The 17,251-nt window shown below is 58.0% G+C and overlaps 1 protein-coding gene across 3 annotated transcripts in view; it reads left to right on the top strand.

Annotated features, from left to right (window-relative positions):
- The first annotated feature begins 8,231 nt into the window (after window positions 1-8,231).
- The window catches only part of SLC38A10 (solute carrier family 38 member 10), a 30,873-nt gene continuing 21,853 nt past the window's right edge, over window positions 8,232-17,251 (top strand). For all 3 annotated transcript variants that reach the window (XM_048964678.1, XM_048964677.1, XM_048964676.1), the window contains exons 1-6: window positions 8,232-8,389; window positions 9,298-9,415; window positions 12,809-12,854; window positions 14,404-14,497; window positions 15,334-15,477; window positions 17,073-17,197. In XM_048964678.1, coding sequence (XP_048820635.1) covers window positions 8,291-8,389; window positions 9,298-9,415; window positions 12,809-12,854; window positions 14,404-14,497; window positions 15,334-15,477; window positions 17,073-17,197 — 626 coding nt within the window. In that variant the 5' untranslated portion in view covers window positions 8,232-8,290. The remainder of the gene's footprint in view (window positions 8,390-9,297; window positions 9,416-12,808; window positions 12,855-14,403; window positions 14,498-15,333; window positions 15,478-17,072; window positions 17,198-17,251) is intronic.

Here is a 17,251-nt window from a genome sequence, read left to right as displayed (position 1 = left end):
CGGAGCGGCGCGGGGCGGCCCTGGCGGGGTGCGCACGGAGCTCCGCCGGTACCCGCGCACTGCCCCATGCACCGGCTGCTCCTGCAGAAAGGGAGCGGGGGCCCCGCCGCGCCTCCCCGCCCGCCGCGCACTCCGCCGCGCGACGCGCCCCGCATGCTAATAAGCGCGTGCCGCGCGCGCGCCCCCTGATTGGCCGCCGCGCGGCGCTCGCGCCCCGCCGGCCTCCCCCCCCCCCCCCCCCCTCCTTCTCACCCCCCCGTTCTTCCCGCACCCCTCCCGCGCTCACCCCCCCCCCCCCCCCGCCCGCCCCGCCGTGCGTTGCGTCAGCGCCGCCCCCCAATAGGCTGGCGCCCCGCCAGGGCGCTGCCAATCCGCGCGCGGTGGGGGCAGCGCCGCGGCCCGGCGGCGCCGAATTCAAGCCCGAAGGATGAATGGGGGGGGGGGGGGGGGAGAAGAGAGGGGGAGGCGCGCGCGCGGGAGCGCGGAAAGGCGCGCGCGGGAACGCGCCGGGAGGGGAGCGCGCCGCCCCGCTGCCGCCCGCCCCCTTCCCCTCCCTGCCCGCTGCACGCCTGCGCCGTACGGCGCGGTGGGGGGTTGCGTTGCGGCGCTGGGGGGGTTGCGTTTTGCTGCTGCTGCGTCGCAACCTCCCTCTGCAAAACAACAACCCGAAGGAGCCCGTTTGTTTGTGCCGAGCGCTCTTTCCGCGGGGATGGAGCGGGTTGCCGTCCCGCGGGTTCCCCCCCACCGCCCGCACCGCTCCGCGCACCCCAACCCCGCGATTCGCAAACCCCGACCCCAACCCGCGCACTCCCACCCTTATCCAGCTCCTTTTTCCCCCCCCCCCTTCCTCCCCACGGACGGCCCCAACCCGGCACCGCGAGGGTTAACCCCGCCGCTCTCTCCCCCCCCCCCCCCCACCCCCCGCTCCCTCCTTCTTTCACTTCCGCGCGCGCGCGCACTCTCGCCGGCGCGCGCGCGCGCGCTTCCCCCTCTCCTCCCTCCCCCCGCCCCGCCGGGGGCGGCGCGGATTGGCCGCCCGCCCGCCCGCCCGCTGCCAATCACGCAGTGTAAACACGGCGCCCATTGGCCGCGCGCCAGCCCGCCCCGCGCCGCCCGCACCGAGCGAGCGGCGGCCGCGCGGTTTCAAGGCGGCCCGCGGCCCCGCGATGAAAGCGGAGCGGCGAGGCCGTTTCCAGGCTCCCCCCAAACCTTCCCCCCCCCCCCCCCCCCCCAATCCTCCCCCCCCATCCCCAAACCCTCCCCAGGCGGACATCGGCACCGCGGCCCCGGCGGCGGGAGATGGAAGGCGGCGGGCAGCGAGCGGAGAGCTGTGCGCGGGAGTGGGAGCGGTGCGCGGTAACGGAGGGCGGCATACGGCAACGGATGAAACCGTGCGCGGTAACGGGAGAGCTAAGAACGGTAACGGAAGGGAACGGTGCGCGGTTATGGAGGGTTAAGCACGGTAATGGGGGAACCGTGCGCCGTTATGGAAGGACCGTGAGTCCTAACCGGGGAGGACCGTGCGCGGCAGCGGTGCGAACGGTGCGCGGTAACGGGAGAGCCGTGCGGGGTGACCGGGGCTGTCCGTGCGGGTTAACGTGGTTACGCGGACGAGCCGTTCCGGGACCGTTCCGGGGCCGTCGCGGCGCAGTCGGTCCTCAGAGCGCACCGAATCGTTCGGGAGGCGCCGTGCGGAGGCACCGCTCCCCGCGTTCTGCCTTTATCCGGGAAATAAAAGCGTTGAAACGCGCGGATAAATCGCATCGACCGCTGCGTGCAAGGCGCTGGGGCATCCGGGAGCGCTCCGTTACTGCACAGGGCACCGGGAGCGAGCGATAACGAGCGGGGAACGGCCGCCAGAGCCCCGACGGGAGCGGGAATGTGCGGGGGAGCGCAGCGCCAACCCCGCAAAAAGACCTTTTTCATTCCTTAATGTTTCTTTCCGTTTCTTTCCCCGCAGCGGAGCGCACCGAGGCCGGGAGAAACCGGGACGGAGCGGCGCGGGAGCAGCACACGGCGGTCAGTAACGGTGCGTGCACAGCCGCGGGGGTGGAAAAGGGGAGAGAATTGTTTCGGCTAAAAAATATATCTATACATAATAATAACAATTGAATATATATATATATATATATATTAAAGATAAGAAAAAAATATTTTCCGAGCTCCGAGCGTCTGGTGCTCTGAGCACAGCGATGGCTCTGAGCTCCGCAATGCTCCGTCCCGGTGCGGTGCCGCCACGGTGCTCACGTGCAGATTCCGCCGGGATAATCAATGGTGCAAACCAGCGTGGGTTAATTAAGATTTTAATACCCAGCGCATCCCGACCCGCGCCTTTGTCCGCACCCGGGGCGGCCCAGGAGACAAAGGGCGGTGGGGGGGGCGCGGGGGCCGCGCTTTGTTGGAGCCGAACCGGGCCGGCCTCGAGCTCTGCTCTGCGCCCGCGGGGAACAAAGGAGAGCCCGGAGCGGAGCGCCCGGCCCGGATCGGAGCGCAGGCTCTCCTTTGTCCGCGGCTCCGCCCGGCGCTGCTCGGCCCCGGAGCCATGCGGGGCTCCGCTGCACCGCACCGCGGGCACCCACGGGCAGGAGAGGCTGGGTGCTGCCGTGTGGGGCTGTGCGCGTCGGCAGCCCCAAAAATGGGGCCGGTGTTGGGGTGCGGCGAGGCGGCCGCGTTGGCACCCAGCTCTACTGGCACCTGCCCCCTTCCCAGAGCTTAATTCCAACGCAGCATCCCTGCTGTGTCCAGCTCTGCTCGAGCCGTTCCCAGCAGAAGGAGCCTGCTTCGGGGCTTTTGCCATTTCTCCCCATGCTCTGGCATTCCCCCCGAGGGCTGCGCACGGGACTGGCGTCGCTGCACTGGGACCTTGCGTGTGCATAAGCTGTGAAGTAGCCACGGCTCTGCCCACCTCGCCTTGCCTGGCTCCGGCTGCACGCCGGGTGCCCTGCAGTGCCGTGCTCCGTGCACACGGCTGCCGCTGTGTCACCGGCCTGGGGACATCACCTCCAAAGGGACCTTGTGCCGAGCCCCCATGCGGGCTCCCTGTGGCTCTGCAGACTCCTCTGGCTCAGCACTGGTCGATAGCACTGCTGGTGGCGGGGCTGGGGGACACACAGCGGTAGCACAGCACTGGGTTTGGGGCACCGAGACGGGGACAGAGCTGCAATGTCTTCATGTCCCTGTCCCCTCCGGTGTCCCTTCCAGGGCCCGGCCCAGCTCTGCGTTCTGCTAATGGGAGAAGGGCAGCTCAGTGCTGTGCTCCCAGGAAAAAAAAGGCAGCCGGCTGAACTCCCATTCGCTGTCCCATTGTATCGGACGCGGTAATAATCGGGTTTGCAAATGCAATCGCTGCTACGATGCGAAAATCCTACTGGAAAATGTATTAGAGCAATTATCCGTCTCACTCCACAGCCGGGTGTAGCATTAATATTCAATTTTGATGTGCAAGTCCTATTATGTTAATGACTTTGGTGACAAAAGTCGTCCGTGGAAGATTTTTTTCTTTATAGTGCAGCATCAGCAGGGTGAGTGCGGCCACCACGTTGCTCTGGGGATGGGATCACACTCAGGGCTGTGCCCAGCTCTGTGCAACCCGGGGCGCGGTGTGGGCCAGTGCTACACCCGGTGCTGCAGTTGCCCTCCTTTGTTCTCTCCGGGGTGGGGGTTGTGCGGGGCTCCCTCCACTGCACTGTCGGTATCGGGGCCGCCCCGAGGTTCTGCGGATGGAGGATGGGCAGCGCTGCAGGAAGGCCTAGATGGACAGATGGACACATGGATGGATGCGTGCATCACGTGCAGCACGAAGAGGCTCGCAGCCTGAGCACGGCGCCGGTGCTACCGGCCCCCCGGCATTGCCGTTGCACAGCACCGCACCTCCGCGGGGGCACGAGGCCCAGCCCCGCGGTCGCCAGCGCCGCCCCAGGGGACGGGAGAGGGACGCAGTTTGGCAAAAACGGAAAAAAATGGCAGCGCCCTTCGTCTTCCGAGCAAAACACTCATTTCCGGCAGCGCGACTCCCGACTGCCTGCAGCCCCGCGGGCGGCCCCGCACCGTTCCCGGTCAGCGTGAGCCCAGTGGGGGTGAAGGGGGCGGGGGCACGACTCTCCCTACGGGCCGAGCAGCCCCCAGCAGACCCCACCGGGGCGGGTGTCTGCGAGCAGCCCCTCGAGAGCCCCCCGCCGCCTCCCTCCCGGTGGGCGCTCGGCCCACCCACGGCCCCAGCACGGCGCGGGAACGAACGGCTGCGGAGGCACCGGGTGAGGAGGGGTGAAAAGGGGGGGGAACCGGGGAGAGCCCCGGGCGCTGCCCCGGGGTGGCGGCGCCGCGCGCACGTGGCCGGGCCGGGGCATCCCCGGCCGCGCCGCGCCGCCCCTCCCCCCGCGCGCCCATTGGCCCGCCCTTCCCCCCGCCGCGCTCCCATTGGCCCCGGCGCCCTCCACAAACAAAGGCCGGCGCCCGCGGGGGCTCCGCGCGCCGCCCTCATTGGCGGGTTGGCGGCGGTGGTGGGCGGGGCTAAGATCCGGCGGGCCCCGCCCTCCGCGCCGCACCAGTTGCCTTAAAAGGGGCGGGGCGGAGCGCGCCCATTCATGCGGGCCGGTCGGGGGCGCGGCCTGCTCGAGCCGTTCCCGTTGGCGCGCCGCAGGCAGGTGGGTGCGGGCTGCGCGGGGCGCCCACGCGTGTGGTGCGGGGCGGCAGGGCCGCATCCTTGTGCGTGTGAGGTGACACCGGAGGGTCTGTGCTCGCGCGGGACGGACGAGAGAGGCGCGTGTCGTGCGTGTCCCATGCGTGTCCGTGTGACCCCCGCGGGCCCACGCCGTGCTCGCAGTTGCCCCGGGGGTGCGGGTAGGACGCTGCTCTGTGTCTGGCGCAAACCCGTGTTGTCCCGCCGGCTCTCGATCACCCCCGCGCGTGCCCTGCGCCAGGCCCGGTGCTGGCACCCGCGTGGGTCTGTCCCTTCCCTGCCCAAATCTGCCATATCTGCAGCACGGAGCTCCCCGTCCATGGTGTCCCTCGTTTCCTCTGATGGAGGGGGACCAGAGGGTCCACCAAGGGCATCTTGGGGACGCCCCATCCTCCCTATGTTTGTGCTTTGTACCTACTCTGCTCCTCTTGGCTGAATGCCTGCACAGACAGAACCCTCTTCTCCATTTCCTAATAGCAACCATAAATTTATTCTTGCTTCCAACCTGCCAGGTCCCCACATGACACACGGTGTCCTCCAGCCCGCGACGCAGCGATGGATTGAACTTTAGTCTCCGAGCAATTAAGGTGACCTGAAACTGCACTTCATTAATGGTTGTTATGCAATAAAAACGATAAAACTGCCCTTATTTGCAATATAAAAAAGCAATTTGTTTTAATTTATGTTTTAAAATACTTGCCGGGTTCTTCCCAGGCTCTGCCAGGCTTTGACCTTTGCGGTGGGAGGAGTGGAGCGGGTTGCTTTGTTGGGACAGGATTAGGGTTAGGGTGTCCCTGTGTGTCCCCCCCTCCGGGCTGCAGCCTTGAACGGCCTCCGTGCACCAGCTCTGCCAATTGCAAACCCGCTGCTTGCTCTCTCCTGCTGCTCTGCTCAGCAAGGTGCAGACACACGTGAGCACACACGCATGTGTGAGCGTGCTTCCCCCACTGAGCAGCACAGGACAAAAGCTCTGCCCCAGCGCAGCAGCGTGAGACCCTCGTGGGGATTGGCTGCATTTTCATAAAACAGAGATCTTGAGCTGCCCTTCAGCCACCTTTTCTAATTACGATTAATTGCAGCTGCCTGCAGCCCCTCAGGACCTTGCTTATTCTCCTGGGCTCCCCACACCGGAGCAGAAGGGATTGGGGCTGGGGGCAGCTCTGAGCTGGGGATCCCAGCAGACCCCGTGTGGGGATGCAGCTGAGGGCGTACTGTAGGGCTGCTTGGAGGAGCCCGAGCTGTGCAGCACAGGGCTGGAGGTGGTGCACCACCCTACTGTCTCTGTGCTGGAGGCTGCTTTTGGCTCCCCCTGCTTTCCTCACAGCGCTGGGGCCGTGTTGTTCGGTAGCGGGGTGCTGATGGGTTGCAGGTGAGCATCTGCACATGGTTTGCATTGCAGAGAGGTTGGGGACACAGCAATTGGAAACACATTGCCCTGTGGGACTGCCCTGCATGCAGGCAGCCAGGGATGAATTCTGCAGTCTTGTGTCAGACTGGCTGCAGTAGCAATACCTACTTGATTTCCTCTTTTTAATGGGGAGAAAAAATGGAGTTTAATTCATCACTTGGGCTTTAAAAATTGCCTGAGGAGGGTTTGCTTTTGAAAGCAAAAAAATCGATAGTGGGAAGAAAAGAGAAACAGGGAAATGGGCAGCAGCGGTGAAAGCAGATGGATGCCAAATCCCCCCTGGGCTGGAGACAGTGGTAGGGAAGTTGGTAACACGGTCAGGGCATCACCAGAGGGGTTGGGGCCTCCAGAAGTTGAGCTTTGGCAGGGTGCTGCACTACCCATCCTCAGGCTGCACGTCCCACAGTGCGGTGTTGCAGTGCTTGCTGGGCTCCTGGTGGCCTTTCAGCATGTGGGGAAGCCACCTGAGCCCTTTTTTCTGCCAGTGTTGAGTTAGGGGCCATGTAAAACTAATTGGATAAACATGATTTCCCCTCTAACTCAGTGCAGATGTCCTGGTGCAGCAGTGAGGTGCTCTCCCTTCCCAGCCAGATGGGCGGCTGTGTCCCAGGTTCTGTGCCTGCTTGGGTAGGAGACATCCAGCCCCACAGCTGGGGACAACTGAGGAGGGGAACCCCCAGCCCTGGAGTTGTGGCAGTGCTTCTGCTGCTGCAGAGTGTGGGGGGCTGAGAGGAGGTCACAGTGGAAAATGTCCCATGTCCAGATACAGCATTCCGTATCTGGGTGCCATGTACCAGGCCTGGGTAGTGCATCCTATATCCTGGTGCTACGTCCTATGTCCAGGTGCTGCATCCAGTATCTGGGAATGACATCCTATATGGTACCCTGTCCCATGTCTGAGTACAACGTTCCATATCTGGGTATGACGTCCTGTACCAGTGTTCCATGTCCCATATCTGGGTACCATATCCCATTCCCAGGTGCTGCAGCCACTCCAGCTCTTGCCCTGTGCTACTGGTGCCAATTCTCACACCTGGGCACTGCTGGCTGCCCCATGCCATCCTCCCTCCGTGACCAGTACCATCACCATTCCCATCTGTGTGCTCTGTCCACACAGGTCCATTCCAGCCAGGCAACCTTAAGCCAGAACGGGGGGTTGGGATGAAAAGAAGGGCAGCCCCCATTGCTGCTGGGGCCACATCTCTCATGGGGTTTTTGATGTCAGAGCGCCACAAAGCAGTCGGTGCTGCCTCCTCAACCCCGGCAGCACCTGGAGGGAATTAGGCAGGCATGCTCCACCTCCCTGCAAACCTTTTGTAGAGCAAATTCTTGTGGTTACCCATTGCAATTGCTGCAAATTATACAAGCGCTGTGGATTTTGTTCCAATGGGAACATGCAGTTGGCTTGCACTGCTCCGACCCGCCACCATGCCTGCAAAGCGAGTCAGCCTGTGGGTGGTGGGCATCCCTTTATTCCTTCCCCTTTTTTAAGGGTTGATCCCTTGCAAAGCCTCCGCACCCTCATTGGGAAGCACTGCACATGGGCTTTGATCCACCCATGCCTGAGCACCATCTGCACCGCACACACATGCACACAACAGCCAGATGCACGCCCACATGTGCACGCATGAACCCATGAGCAGAGCAGGAGCTGAGCCCAGAGAGATTGCTTGGATTGAATGTGCACGCATGTGCGCATGCACGTATACTCATGTGTGTGTCACACGTGTGCCTGGGTGAACATGCATGTACTTAAACGCTCATGCATATGCATGAATTCATTGCATATATGTGCCTTTGTATGCGTGAGTGTGTATGTGCATCGATATACATGTGCACGTGCATGACTATAAACGCATTTTCCTGACTCTTGGATGCTGGGCCCGAAGAGCTCATCCCGTTTCCGCCTCTGCCAGCAGCCCTAAAATAAAACTTCCCCGCCCTCTCCCTCCCCTCAGTCCTCCCGGAGCAGTGTGCGCGGTCCTCCAAGACGGTAAGAGCGCCGCCGCAGGCCGCTCCATCCCTCCCGTCTCGCTGCTTGCCGCCCCACTTCCCGGAAGCGCCAGCGGAGCAACGGAAGGCGGAAGTGCCGCTGTGGCCGGTGCCGGTGCCGCCATGGCGGGTGGCTGAGGGGACCCGCGGGGCGGGGCGGGGTGGAGGGGCGGCTCCGGGCCGGGCCCTGCGGGGCGGCCCCGCCGCGGGCAATGGCGGCGGCCGCGGGCTCCAACTGGGGCCTGATCATGAACGTGGTGAACAGCATCGTGGGCGTCAGCGTGCTCACAGTGCCCTTCTGCTTCCGCCAGGTGAGCCGTGCCGCGCCGTGCCTGGCTCACGGCCATCCTCGGTAGGGCGGGGGCAGCCCGGGGGCAGCCGCTGGGGGGTCCCGGAGCCCCGGGAAGGGGCCGAGAGCGGCGGGGTGGCGGTGTGAGGGCAGGAGCTCGCTGCGTCCAGAGCCTTATTCTGTGCCACGGGGTCCCCAGCTCTGTGCTGGGCGGCCTTCCCGCAGTCGTTCTCACCGTTACTAGAGCTGAAGAGAAGCGCTGGGCACCGTGCCCGTGTGTGGGTCCTGCGGGTGCCGAGCCACCTGCCTTGGCCTTGCGGCCGCACCTGGTTCGGCCCCAGCACAACGAGTGTCTGGTGTTAGGGGCTGCTGCTGTTGCTGCTGTTTTTGCTCCTTTAAAGTCAACTGCTTGAAAAGCAGCCTGCGTGTGACATCTACCTCTGCACACCTGTCCTGCAGTGCAGGGCGGCTCGGTAATGTCTGTGTGCTGTTAGGTAGTGCTTATTTAATAAGTGCGTGGGTAAGGGTTTGGATCTCGTGCTTAGGTGTGGCTCTGTTGTTTACATGAACGTAATGAGGGCTGCAGAGCCCTGGGGATGCACTGGTCTCATGGTGTGAGTCATAGAATCATTCAGGTTGGTAGAGATCTCTGAGATCATCAAATCCAACTGTGCTTCACAAATGCCTCCAGTTCACCCCTCTGTGCTAGCACAGCTGTGTGGTCCTCAGGCTGCAGGAAGAGTTAAATTGAGCTCATACATCACGTTTGTCCTGGCTGCAGGGGAGCTGGAGAACTCCCTGAACAGGTGAAAATGTGGCTGAAGATGCACGGGGGAGGCTGGAGGCAGCAAGGCGTGGGAGTGAGACTGCCCAAAGTGCCTGACTTTCCATCTTGCGCTTGTCTTCTTTCCCTCCCCTCTTCCTTTGCAGTGTGGCATTGTCCTGGGAGCTCTGCTCTTGATTTTCTGTTCTTGGATGACTCATCAATCCTGCATGTTCCTGGTGAAATCGGCCAATCTCAGCAAGCGCAGGACCTACCCCGGCCTGGGTGAGAACTTCCAGCTCCAGGGCTTGCTTTTTTTAACTGTGGTTTTACTTTGACCTCTTAATTTACAACTTTTTCACTGATATTGTTGGAAAACCAAATGATTTCTTGATGTAGTTTTCAATTTGTGTTTTGTTCTTCTGTCAGGCTCTTCCCCCGTGCCATGTCCCCGGGGGGATACGAGGGCTTAATTCTGTTCTTGACAGGGAAGTTAATAGGCACAGAATTGTTTTGACTCTGCAGGGCAGGGGAGGAGATGCAGTGCTGACTGATCAAAACCCAAGTTTTCGGGAGCTGGCCTGGTGGGTGTCTGGTGTAAATTATTGGTCTCAGCATGAAAGCCACGAGCTTCCCCACCCAGCATGCTGCCGAGGACATTGGGTTCTGCCAGCAGAGCCTGGCATGGAGCTCGGGCTGCCTGGGTCTGAGCCGTGTGTGCATTTATGGCAGAGCAGGGGGAGCAGAGAGGAAACAGCATTGAAAGTTCCAAGTGGCCAAGAAAATAAAAACATCTGCAAGATTCATGTGTGAGGTTTTGGCAGCGTCTGCCAGCCTCTGTGCGGTGCCAGTGCTGGCCTCTGCTGTGACCTCTCTGCTCTTCTGACTGAGTTGGGGAGCAGGAGGAGGTGGTCTGGTTCCCGTGCTCTCAGCTGGCATGTGAAACAACGTGGTTGTTTGCTTGGTTTCTCTTGTTTGGGTAAGTGGAGAGTTGGCTGGCATCGCTTTTGGTAAAAGAGTTAAAGAACTGCATGGCTCGCTTGGTCACTGCATTGTTGACAAGTGGATTTCCACCATGCTCAGGATACCCGAGGTCCTGTTACCACGCTTTGCATCTTTAGCCTTTGCTACAAGCTTAAAAAAAAATAAATAATAATAATAATTAAAAGATTGTTGTGGTTTTAGCAGCTGTGCCCCTGCCCTGGAAGCAAGGCTGGATTAGTGCAGAGCCCTCAGGTGGTGCCGCCTTGGCCCAGCCCCTCCTCTCCCAGCTGCCTGCTCTGACAAGGAGCCTTTGTTGCTGCTTCCCTCTCACCCGAGTACAGAGAGTCCCCTCCACCTTGGAGCATCTCCCAGGAAGAAGGGGTCCTCCGTGCTTCCCGCAGCCAAGGGGCTCGAATACACAGAGGCCAGTAATGCTTCCCAGCTTCCTGGCACCCCCTGGCAGGCGGGCACTGGCACAAAGAAGTGCCTCTGCTCCCTGCCCGCGCTCTGGGAGAGGTGCCACCTCGAGCAACCAGGAGGGGAAGACGCTGGGAAGAAAGGCAACGCTCCTATAATGCATCCTAATGCATCAAGGTTGAGCAGCTCCACACAGACAGCCTTTGTCACCGTGTGCTTGGGCCCCGGTACATCTGTGAGAGATCCTGGCAGTCCCCGCAGCTGATTCTATGGGAGGCTTTGGCAGGGTTTAAAGATGGAAGAAAGTTTTGCAGTGTAACTTCAGGCAGCCGGCCCCTTCCGGAGGAGCACAGAGCTTCCAGCTATAGAAGAGCCAGGCTCATCACAGGCTGAGATCCGGCTCAGATGTTGTCTCCCTGCATCGCTGCCTGTGTGAAGGGCTTGGCTGTTTGAAATCCTGTGCTCTTCAACACTGCTCTGCGTGGAAGGGAAGCAGCTTGGAAGATGTGGGGCAAGAAAGGAGGCAGTTCCCAGGGAAACTGCAACCAGAAATGGGGTAATGCCTCCTCTTGCAGCTGCCAAAGGGGGTGTGCAGGGCCCAGCAGCCTGGGTCAGCTCTCTGCAGCCACAAGTGCTGGGACGTGACCTGCTCGTGGCAGCCACACTTGGCTTGAAAGGGCTTCTGTAGTTCGGAGCAGGTTCAGCTCTGCCCAGCTTTGTTAGGCACCTAGAGATCCCGTTCTGGAGACGTTTTGCTGTACAATGTATTTTAGAGCCGCCGTCTCCTTCCTCCTCCGGAAGATAAAGGATCCAATTTTTCCCATGTCCCCAAATGGGGACATCTGACATAACGTTTGAAGGCTTGCTTTCATTAGAGCATAATTTCAGAACAGCCAAGGAAACAGACTGGCTCTCAGCACCTCAAGCTTCAAAATCAGCAGCAGCTGCGATGTTATCCGGAGTTGCGCTTCTGTGTGCTGGGAAAAGGAGCTGGTGGGATCGGTGCCGTAGCAGCAGCGGTTCTGGAGGTCGGTGCTCTGGGCTCCAGGAGGATCCCCAGTCCTCTCACTGCCTCTTCTCTCACACCTCTCCTTCCAGAGTGGGTGAGAGCTGGAGGCCTGGAGCTGCACTGCGCTGTGCTGCCGCTCCTGCGCCCGGCTGCGCTCCGCTTCCGCCCCGTCTGTCGTCGAGCCCTGGGCTATTTTCAGCACTGCCCCACATAACAAAGCCAGTTTATTTTTCTGCTGTGGGTCTCCTGCTGTGCTTTTTTTTTCCCCCCCCTCCTCCCTTCATTCTGTGGGAGAACATGTTGTTTCCTTAATTTTTAACTCAAGCCGAGCCCAAAGAAAATCATCGTTTGTAAGTTAATATTTAAAAATAACAGAAGGAGCTTCCAGAAGTGAGGAAAGTTGGTTTTTCTGGTGGGCTCCGGGGCTCTGTGCGGTGCCTCAGGAGCAGACAAAGGCAGCCCAGGGGGCGGTGGGTGGGTGTTGGAGCTCTGCAGGACGCTGACAAGCGGGCACTGTGGTCTGGTTTTGGAACTCGAGGTCTCAATTCACATTCTACCCAGTGAGATGGAGCTAAAAATACGCCCGGTTTTCTTGGCTTTTTCTTTTTAAGAAAAAAAAACCCGATGATTTAAAGACTACTGATGGCTTTCTGCTACGAGCTACAACCCAAGGATGGGAGGGAGAAGAAGCCTCTTGGCAGCAGCCCTTTGGTGTGGGCTGGGAGTGCTGGGTATTCTGGGGATGGGATTGAGCGTTCTGGGCACCGGCTCAGCTCTCCCATCCAGCAACGTCAGGCGGTTCAGTTCGAGTGGGAAGATAAAAATAAAAATGCGACTGTGATTGAAATTTTGCACTGCAGGAACTTTTTGCCACACAGCATCTCATACATGCATATTTTCTCTTCCGCGCTGACTTTCTTTTAATGGTTGCCATGTGTGACTGCTACTTCACACTGCCTTTTTTTTAACATGAAAAAGGGGGGGAGGAAAAAAAAAAAGAGGAAAAATAACCTGCTTTCTGTCTTTCCTTCATCTCTGTTTTTTTTTCCTGTCTTATGTGGTCTTCAATTTGTGGAGGGCACGTCTGAAAAAGAAAATGGGACGGTGGGAAGGGAAAGCAGCCCCCAAATGCAGTGCTGGTGGCTTCCTGCTCAAGTGCCCTTTGTCACTAGCATTGATTAATTTCTAACTGATGTGTGCACCGTTCTGGACCTTTCTTTAATTAACTGCATTTTTGTTTTTTCTTCTTTTTCCCTCTCTTATGCCAGCATTTCACGCCTATGGAAAAGCAGGGAAAATGTTGGTGGAAACAAGGTAATCTATTGCTTTAAAGCTGGAATAGTTTGTCTCCCTTTAATGAAGACAATGCTCTGTGGCATTGCTGTGCTCATTTATTACTCCCCTGCCCTCCCTGGTCCCAAAAGCTTTCCCTGCCACCTACAGAACTTGAGCAAGATGCCCGTGTGCTTCATCTTCTATGCAGGCAGGAGCTCTGGGGCATGGGATGCAGGAGCTGGAGAGCAAACTCATCTCCTGCTCTGCTGTGAACTCACGGGCATGTTGCTGGTGGCTGGTTTCCAGGGGTGGGATCCCTGCCAGGGTTGCTGGGAGTTCACAGGAGAGCAGCCCATGCCATGGCTGTGCCCTGGAGCTGCCCTGTGCCGCCTGCTGCCGGCTGCTGGGGAACGCCTGGTGGCACGGCCCTGTCCATGGGGCAGCACAAGAGCTCTTCAGCCCGGTAGCTGCTGGGCTCCTGCGCCTCGTGTGACCCCAACCCCAGCAGCAAATCGCTGGCAGGTCGCGTTCAGAAGCCCTGATGGGCAGTGGGATGGTGTCACCGTGCTGTTTTTTCTAGAGGAGGTTCTCTGTTGGAGGCATCTTGAGCTCTGGCAGGGCAGTGGTGCCGGCTCATTTTCTGTTCCCATCTGCAGATTGCTACAGAACGCTAAAAATACACCAAATATTTCTCCAAAGTGACTTGTCCATGCAAGCAGTCGCTGTAATTGCCACAGGGATGCTATAATTGGAAACGGGAGGGAAAGTGGTCCGTGCAATGGTGAATGGGAGGAGAAGCAGTTCGTACTACAATCTTTTCATTAAAGTGTGGTCCATTTTGTGGAAGGAAGTTTGAGAGCTGAGCTATTACCAAGGCTTTCATGGTAGGGCCCTGCTGCAGGGGGTGCGGCTGGGAGGACCTCTTGCTGGTTCTGTTAAATGTTTTTCCAAGAAATAAAGGAGTTCTTGCCATCCCTAAGGTCTGTTTCTTCTGTGGCTCCAAACAGCAGTTAAACTGATGCACGTGTTAGCAGAGCCACGTCTCTGGCTGAGATGCTGCTTGTGGGGGAGAGGTGGATAGAGTTTCCTCGAGTTTAGGTTGCTGGGGCTGAATGTAGAGCTGATGGCCTTAGCCAAGCTGCTAAGAGCCATGTTAAGAGCTCTGGCTCCAGCAGGGCTCGTTCTGATGCACAGCCCCACTGTATCCCTGTAGATGGAGGACTGAATGTATTTCTTGCCAAACATTTCCAGTGTGAGATTGGTAAAATCTGGGCCTCGTCTCCTTTGTGTCGTGCTGGGAAGTTGTCTGCAGTTAGGGGTGGATGTATGCTGAAGCAAGGCGTGCTGAGCCTGCTTCACCTCTGCAGATGAGCGAGCAACTGCCTGCGTGGATTTTATCTTAAGTCCCTTTAAATGTACTCTTTGTATCCTCTGGAAGCCTCTTGGTCAACGGGAGAGTGCAGGAGGATTGTGAGCAATCTGCAGCTGTTGTGGCTGGGCGCAGCGTCTGTGCTAAACCTGTGCTGCGGCTGCCTTCCAGGCTTCCTGCTTCAGCCTCCTAATCTCTCCGTACTTTGTTGTTTTGCAGCATGATTGGGCTGATGCTGGGAACTTGCATTGCTTTCTATGTTGTCATTGGTGACTTGGGGTCCAACTTCTTTGCCCGGCTGCTTGGATTTCAGGTAAATCAATCCTCGCTGCATTGCAGCTGCTGTGCAGGCAGTGCTCCCAGTTCCCTTAAATGGAGCAGCGTGTGCTCAGAGGGCCACGAGCTGCTGTGGGGGCACCTCCAGGGAAGCTTTAGTGGCTCAGAAGTAGAGGAAACAATCAGATGTGCAAAACCTCCCTTAAGGCACTGCCAGCAAAACACCCCTTTAATACTGGTCGCTATTAATTCTGGAGCAGATTAACGAAGGAGATCCGATGTTTCTGCCCTAATGCCTCCCCCTGCCAGGTGGTGACAGACAGTTCCTCTGTCTGAGCCGGTACCCCTCGCACCCCTGTGCTCCTGGCGGGCTGTTATCTGCTCCTCCTGATGCTGCTAAGCTCTGATTAAGGGACTGTGAAGTTAAAAAGATGCGTTGTGGCTGCAGCCAAATTAGGTATTAAATATTTCCAAGCGTTCCAGAGTGTTCTGCTATAATAAATACCAATGTGAGTTTTTTGATTAATTTTCTGGATCAGAATTTTCAAGACTTCAATCTCCCATTCCCCAAGTAAGTTCAGTTTTTATTTAATTGCATGGAAAATACTCAAATCGCTTGTGTTGGATTAGTGTTTAAAGCCCCCTCCCCTCTCTGCCCCCAGCCCAATACTTCCACTTCAGGGTGGACCGGTCACGTACTGTGCAGAGCAACAGTGGCACCCAGTGACTGTCTGAGCTAATCACAGACCCAGCTCTAGAAATGGCAAGCTTTCAGCATCGAGTCTTTAAATACCTATAGAATTGCATCAGGGAGTTGCTTTACTAATGTGGTGAGGCATTCAGAGCGTGCTCTGTGTGCTGCTCCCTCTCCAGGTGTCTGGCAGCTTCCGCATCGTGCTGCTCTTCGCCGTCTCCTTGTGCATCGTGCTTCCCCTGAGCCTCCAGAGGAACATGATGGCCTCCATACAGTCATTCAGCGCCATGGCTCTCATCTTCTACACTGTTTTCATGTTCGTGGTGAGTACTGATGATGGGAGGTTTCACACAGGTGCTCACTGTGCGCCCCGTGGGGGCAGCCTGCAGGCGCAGGGCTCGAGCATAACATGTCCTTCCTGATACATAGCACTGATAGGGCCTGGCATGGGGGCTGAGCTGCTGCCCATGTGCTGGGCTTGTGGGGAAGGAGCACAGAGCAGGAGCTGATGGCACATCTGCGTGCCACTACAAAGCAACGGGTTGCGGTGGCGAGCAGATTGAATTGGGGTTTATTCTGCTCATATAATTTAGAGCTCCGACGTAGAAATCAGAGGATAGAAGATGTGGGGAGAAAGTGACTGGAAACACGAGGGCTTTTATCATGCGTTGGTGCTTTGCCTTGAAACCTCAGTGTTTGTAATGTGCAGAGGGAAGGCTCTTCTTGCTGAGAGCACAGGCTTTGCGTGCTTTCTTTGCAGCCAGTGGTGAATGTCTCTCAGGCAACAAGTGTGATTGCATTTCTGCTTCTTGTGCTCTGGAAACTTCATAAGCTCTCAGCTCTGACACATGGTGTGTATTTCTTCAGAGATTTTTTAGAAACATTTTCCTTTACTGAGATAAATGGATTATTGACCTTTTAGATCAAGTAGGGTGAGCTGAGGGTTGTCCAAAGCTTGTTCTGTTTGGCTTGGCCAAGCTTCATCATATAGCACCATGTACTGAGAGGTGGAGACTGATGCTCAGGCTGCTTGATCATGGAGCCCCAGCCCTGTCTCCACCAAATTTCAGGCCTGGAAGAGCTGAAGCAAAAGAAAGAAAAGGGAGGAGTGGAAATTCCACGTATTTAACTTTTTTTTTTTAGTAGATTGGGCTGCGTTACAGTTCTGAGCTGTAATGAAGCTGGAAACTGTAAATGAGTGTTTCACAAAACTAGTGTGTTCCAGAAGCTGTGCCTTTAAGAAAACCACAACATTTCATGAGAGTTGGCTGCACTAAAAGTAATCTCTGGGGATTAGAAAACCCCTATTCAGGGGATATTATAAACAGGCATTCAGACGTATTTACCTTCTGTTTCCTGTGCAACCCAATGTCTGCCAGCTTCCTTGTCAGTGGCAAAAGAGCCCCTGTGCCTGAGCTGGGTGCCTTGCTCCCCTTGTTTTCCTGAAGTTTCTCCCTGTCCCCACTGAGCTGGCGGTGCTGAGTGCTCCTGGAGCAGCAGTGTGCTGGTGGGCTCCTTTTTAAGGAGCTTTTGTCTGTCTCTGTTGAAGAGGATTCTCCGAGGCAAACGTTGGCTTCCTGTTTTAGAAAAGAAAAGTGCAGAAGAAATGTCTGGGAGCAATAAGTCTCGTGGTGAAACGTGTCAGTGGAAATGGTTCCACCCTGCTGTGTGCTGCTGATGGCATCAAACCGGGGGGGGGGACTGCCACAAAATAGACCCAGGGCCCACGGTGGCAAGGGGCCCGGTGAGGATGCTTGGAGCACTATCAGAGTACGTGGGGTGGGGTAAGGGAGCGGGGGGTTGAGAGCAGGCCGTGGTACAGCAGGCACTGCTCTCACCGAGCTGCCACACGCTGCCTTGCGTCCCGCTGCTGGCATTCCTGCTGGATCTTACCCCCTTTTCCTTCTCTTGGCTGCAGATCGTGCTGTCGTCCTTCAAGCACGGCCTCTTCAGCGGGCAGTGGCTGCAGCAAGTTAGTTACACACGCTGGGAGGGCATTTTTCGCTGCATCCCCATCTTTGGCATGTCTTTTGCCTGTCAGTCGTAAGTACCCACCTTCCCACTCCTGGCTGTTGTGGTGTGCAGTGCCTTTTTGTG

Source organism: Lagopus muta, chromosome 18 (genome assembly GCF_023343835.1).
Source record: "Lagopus muta isolate bLagMut1 chromosome 18, bLagMut1 primary, whole genome shotgun sequence".
NCBI classification, from domain to species: domain Eukaryota; kingdom Metazoa; phylum Chordata; class Aves; order Galliformes; family Phasianidae; genus Lagopus; species Lagopus muta.
Note: the sequence above shows the minus strand (reverse complement) of the source record. Positions and strands in the feature narration are given on the sequence as shown.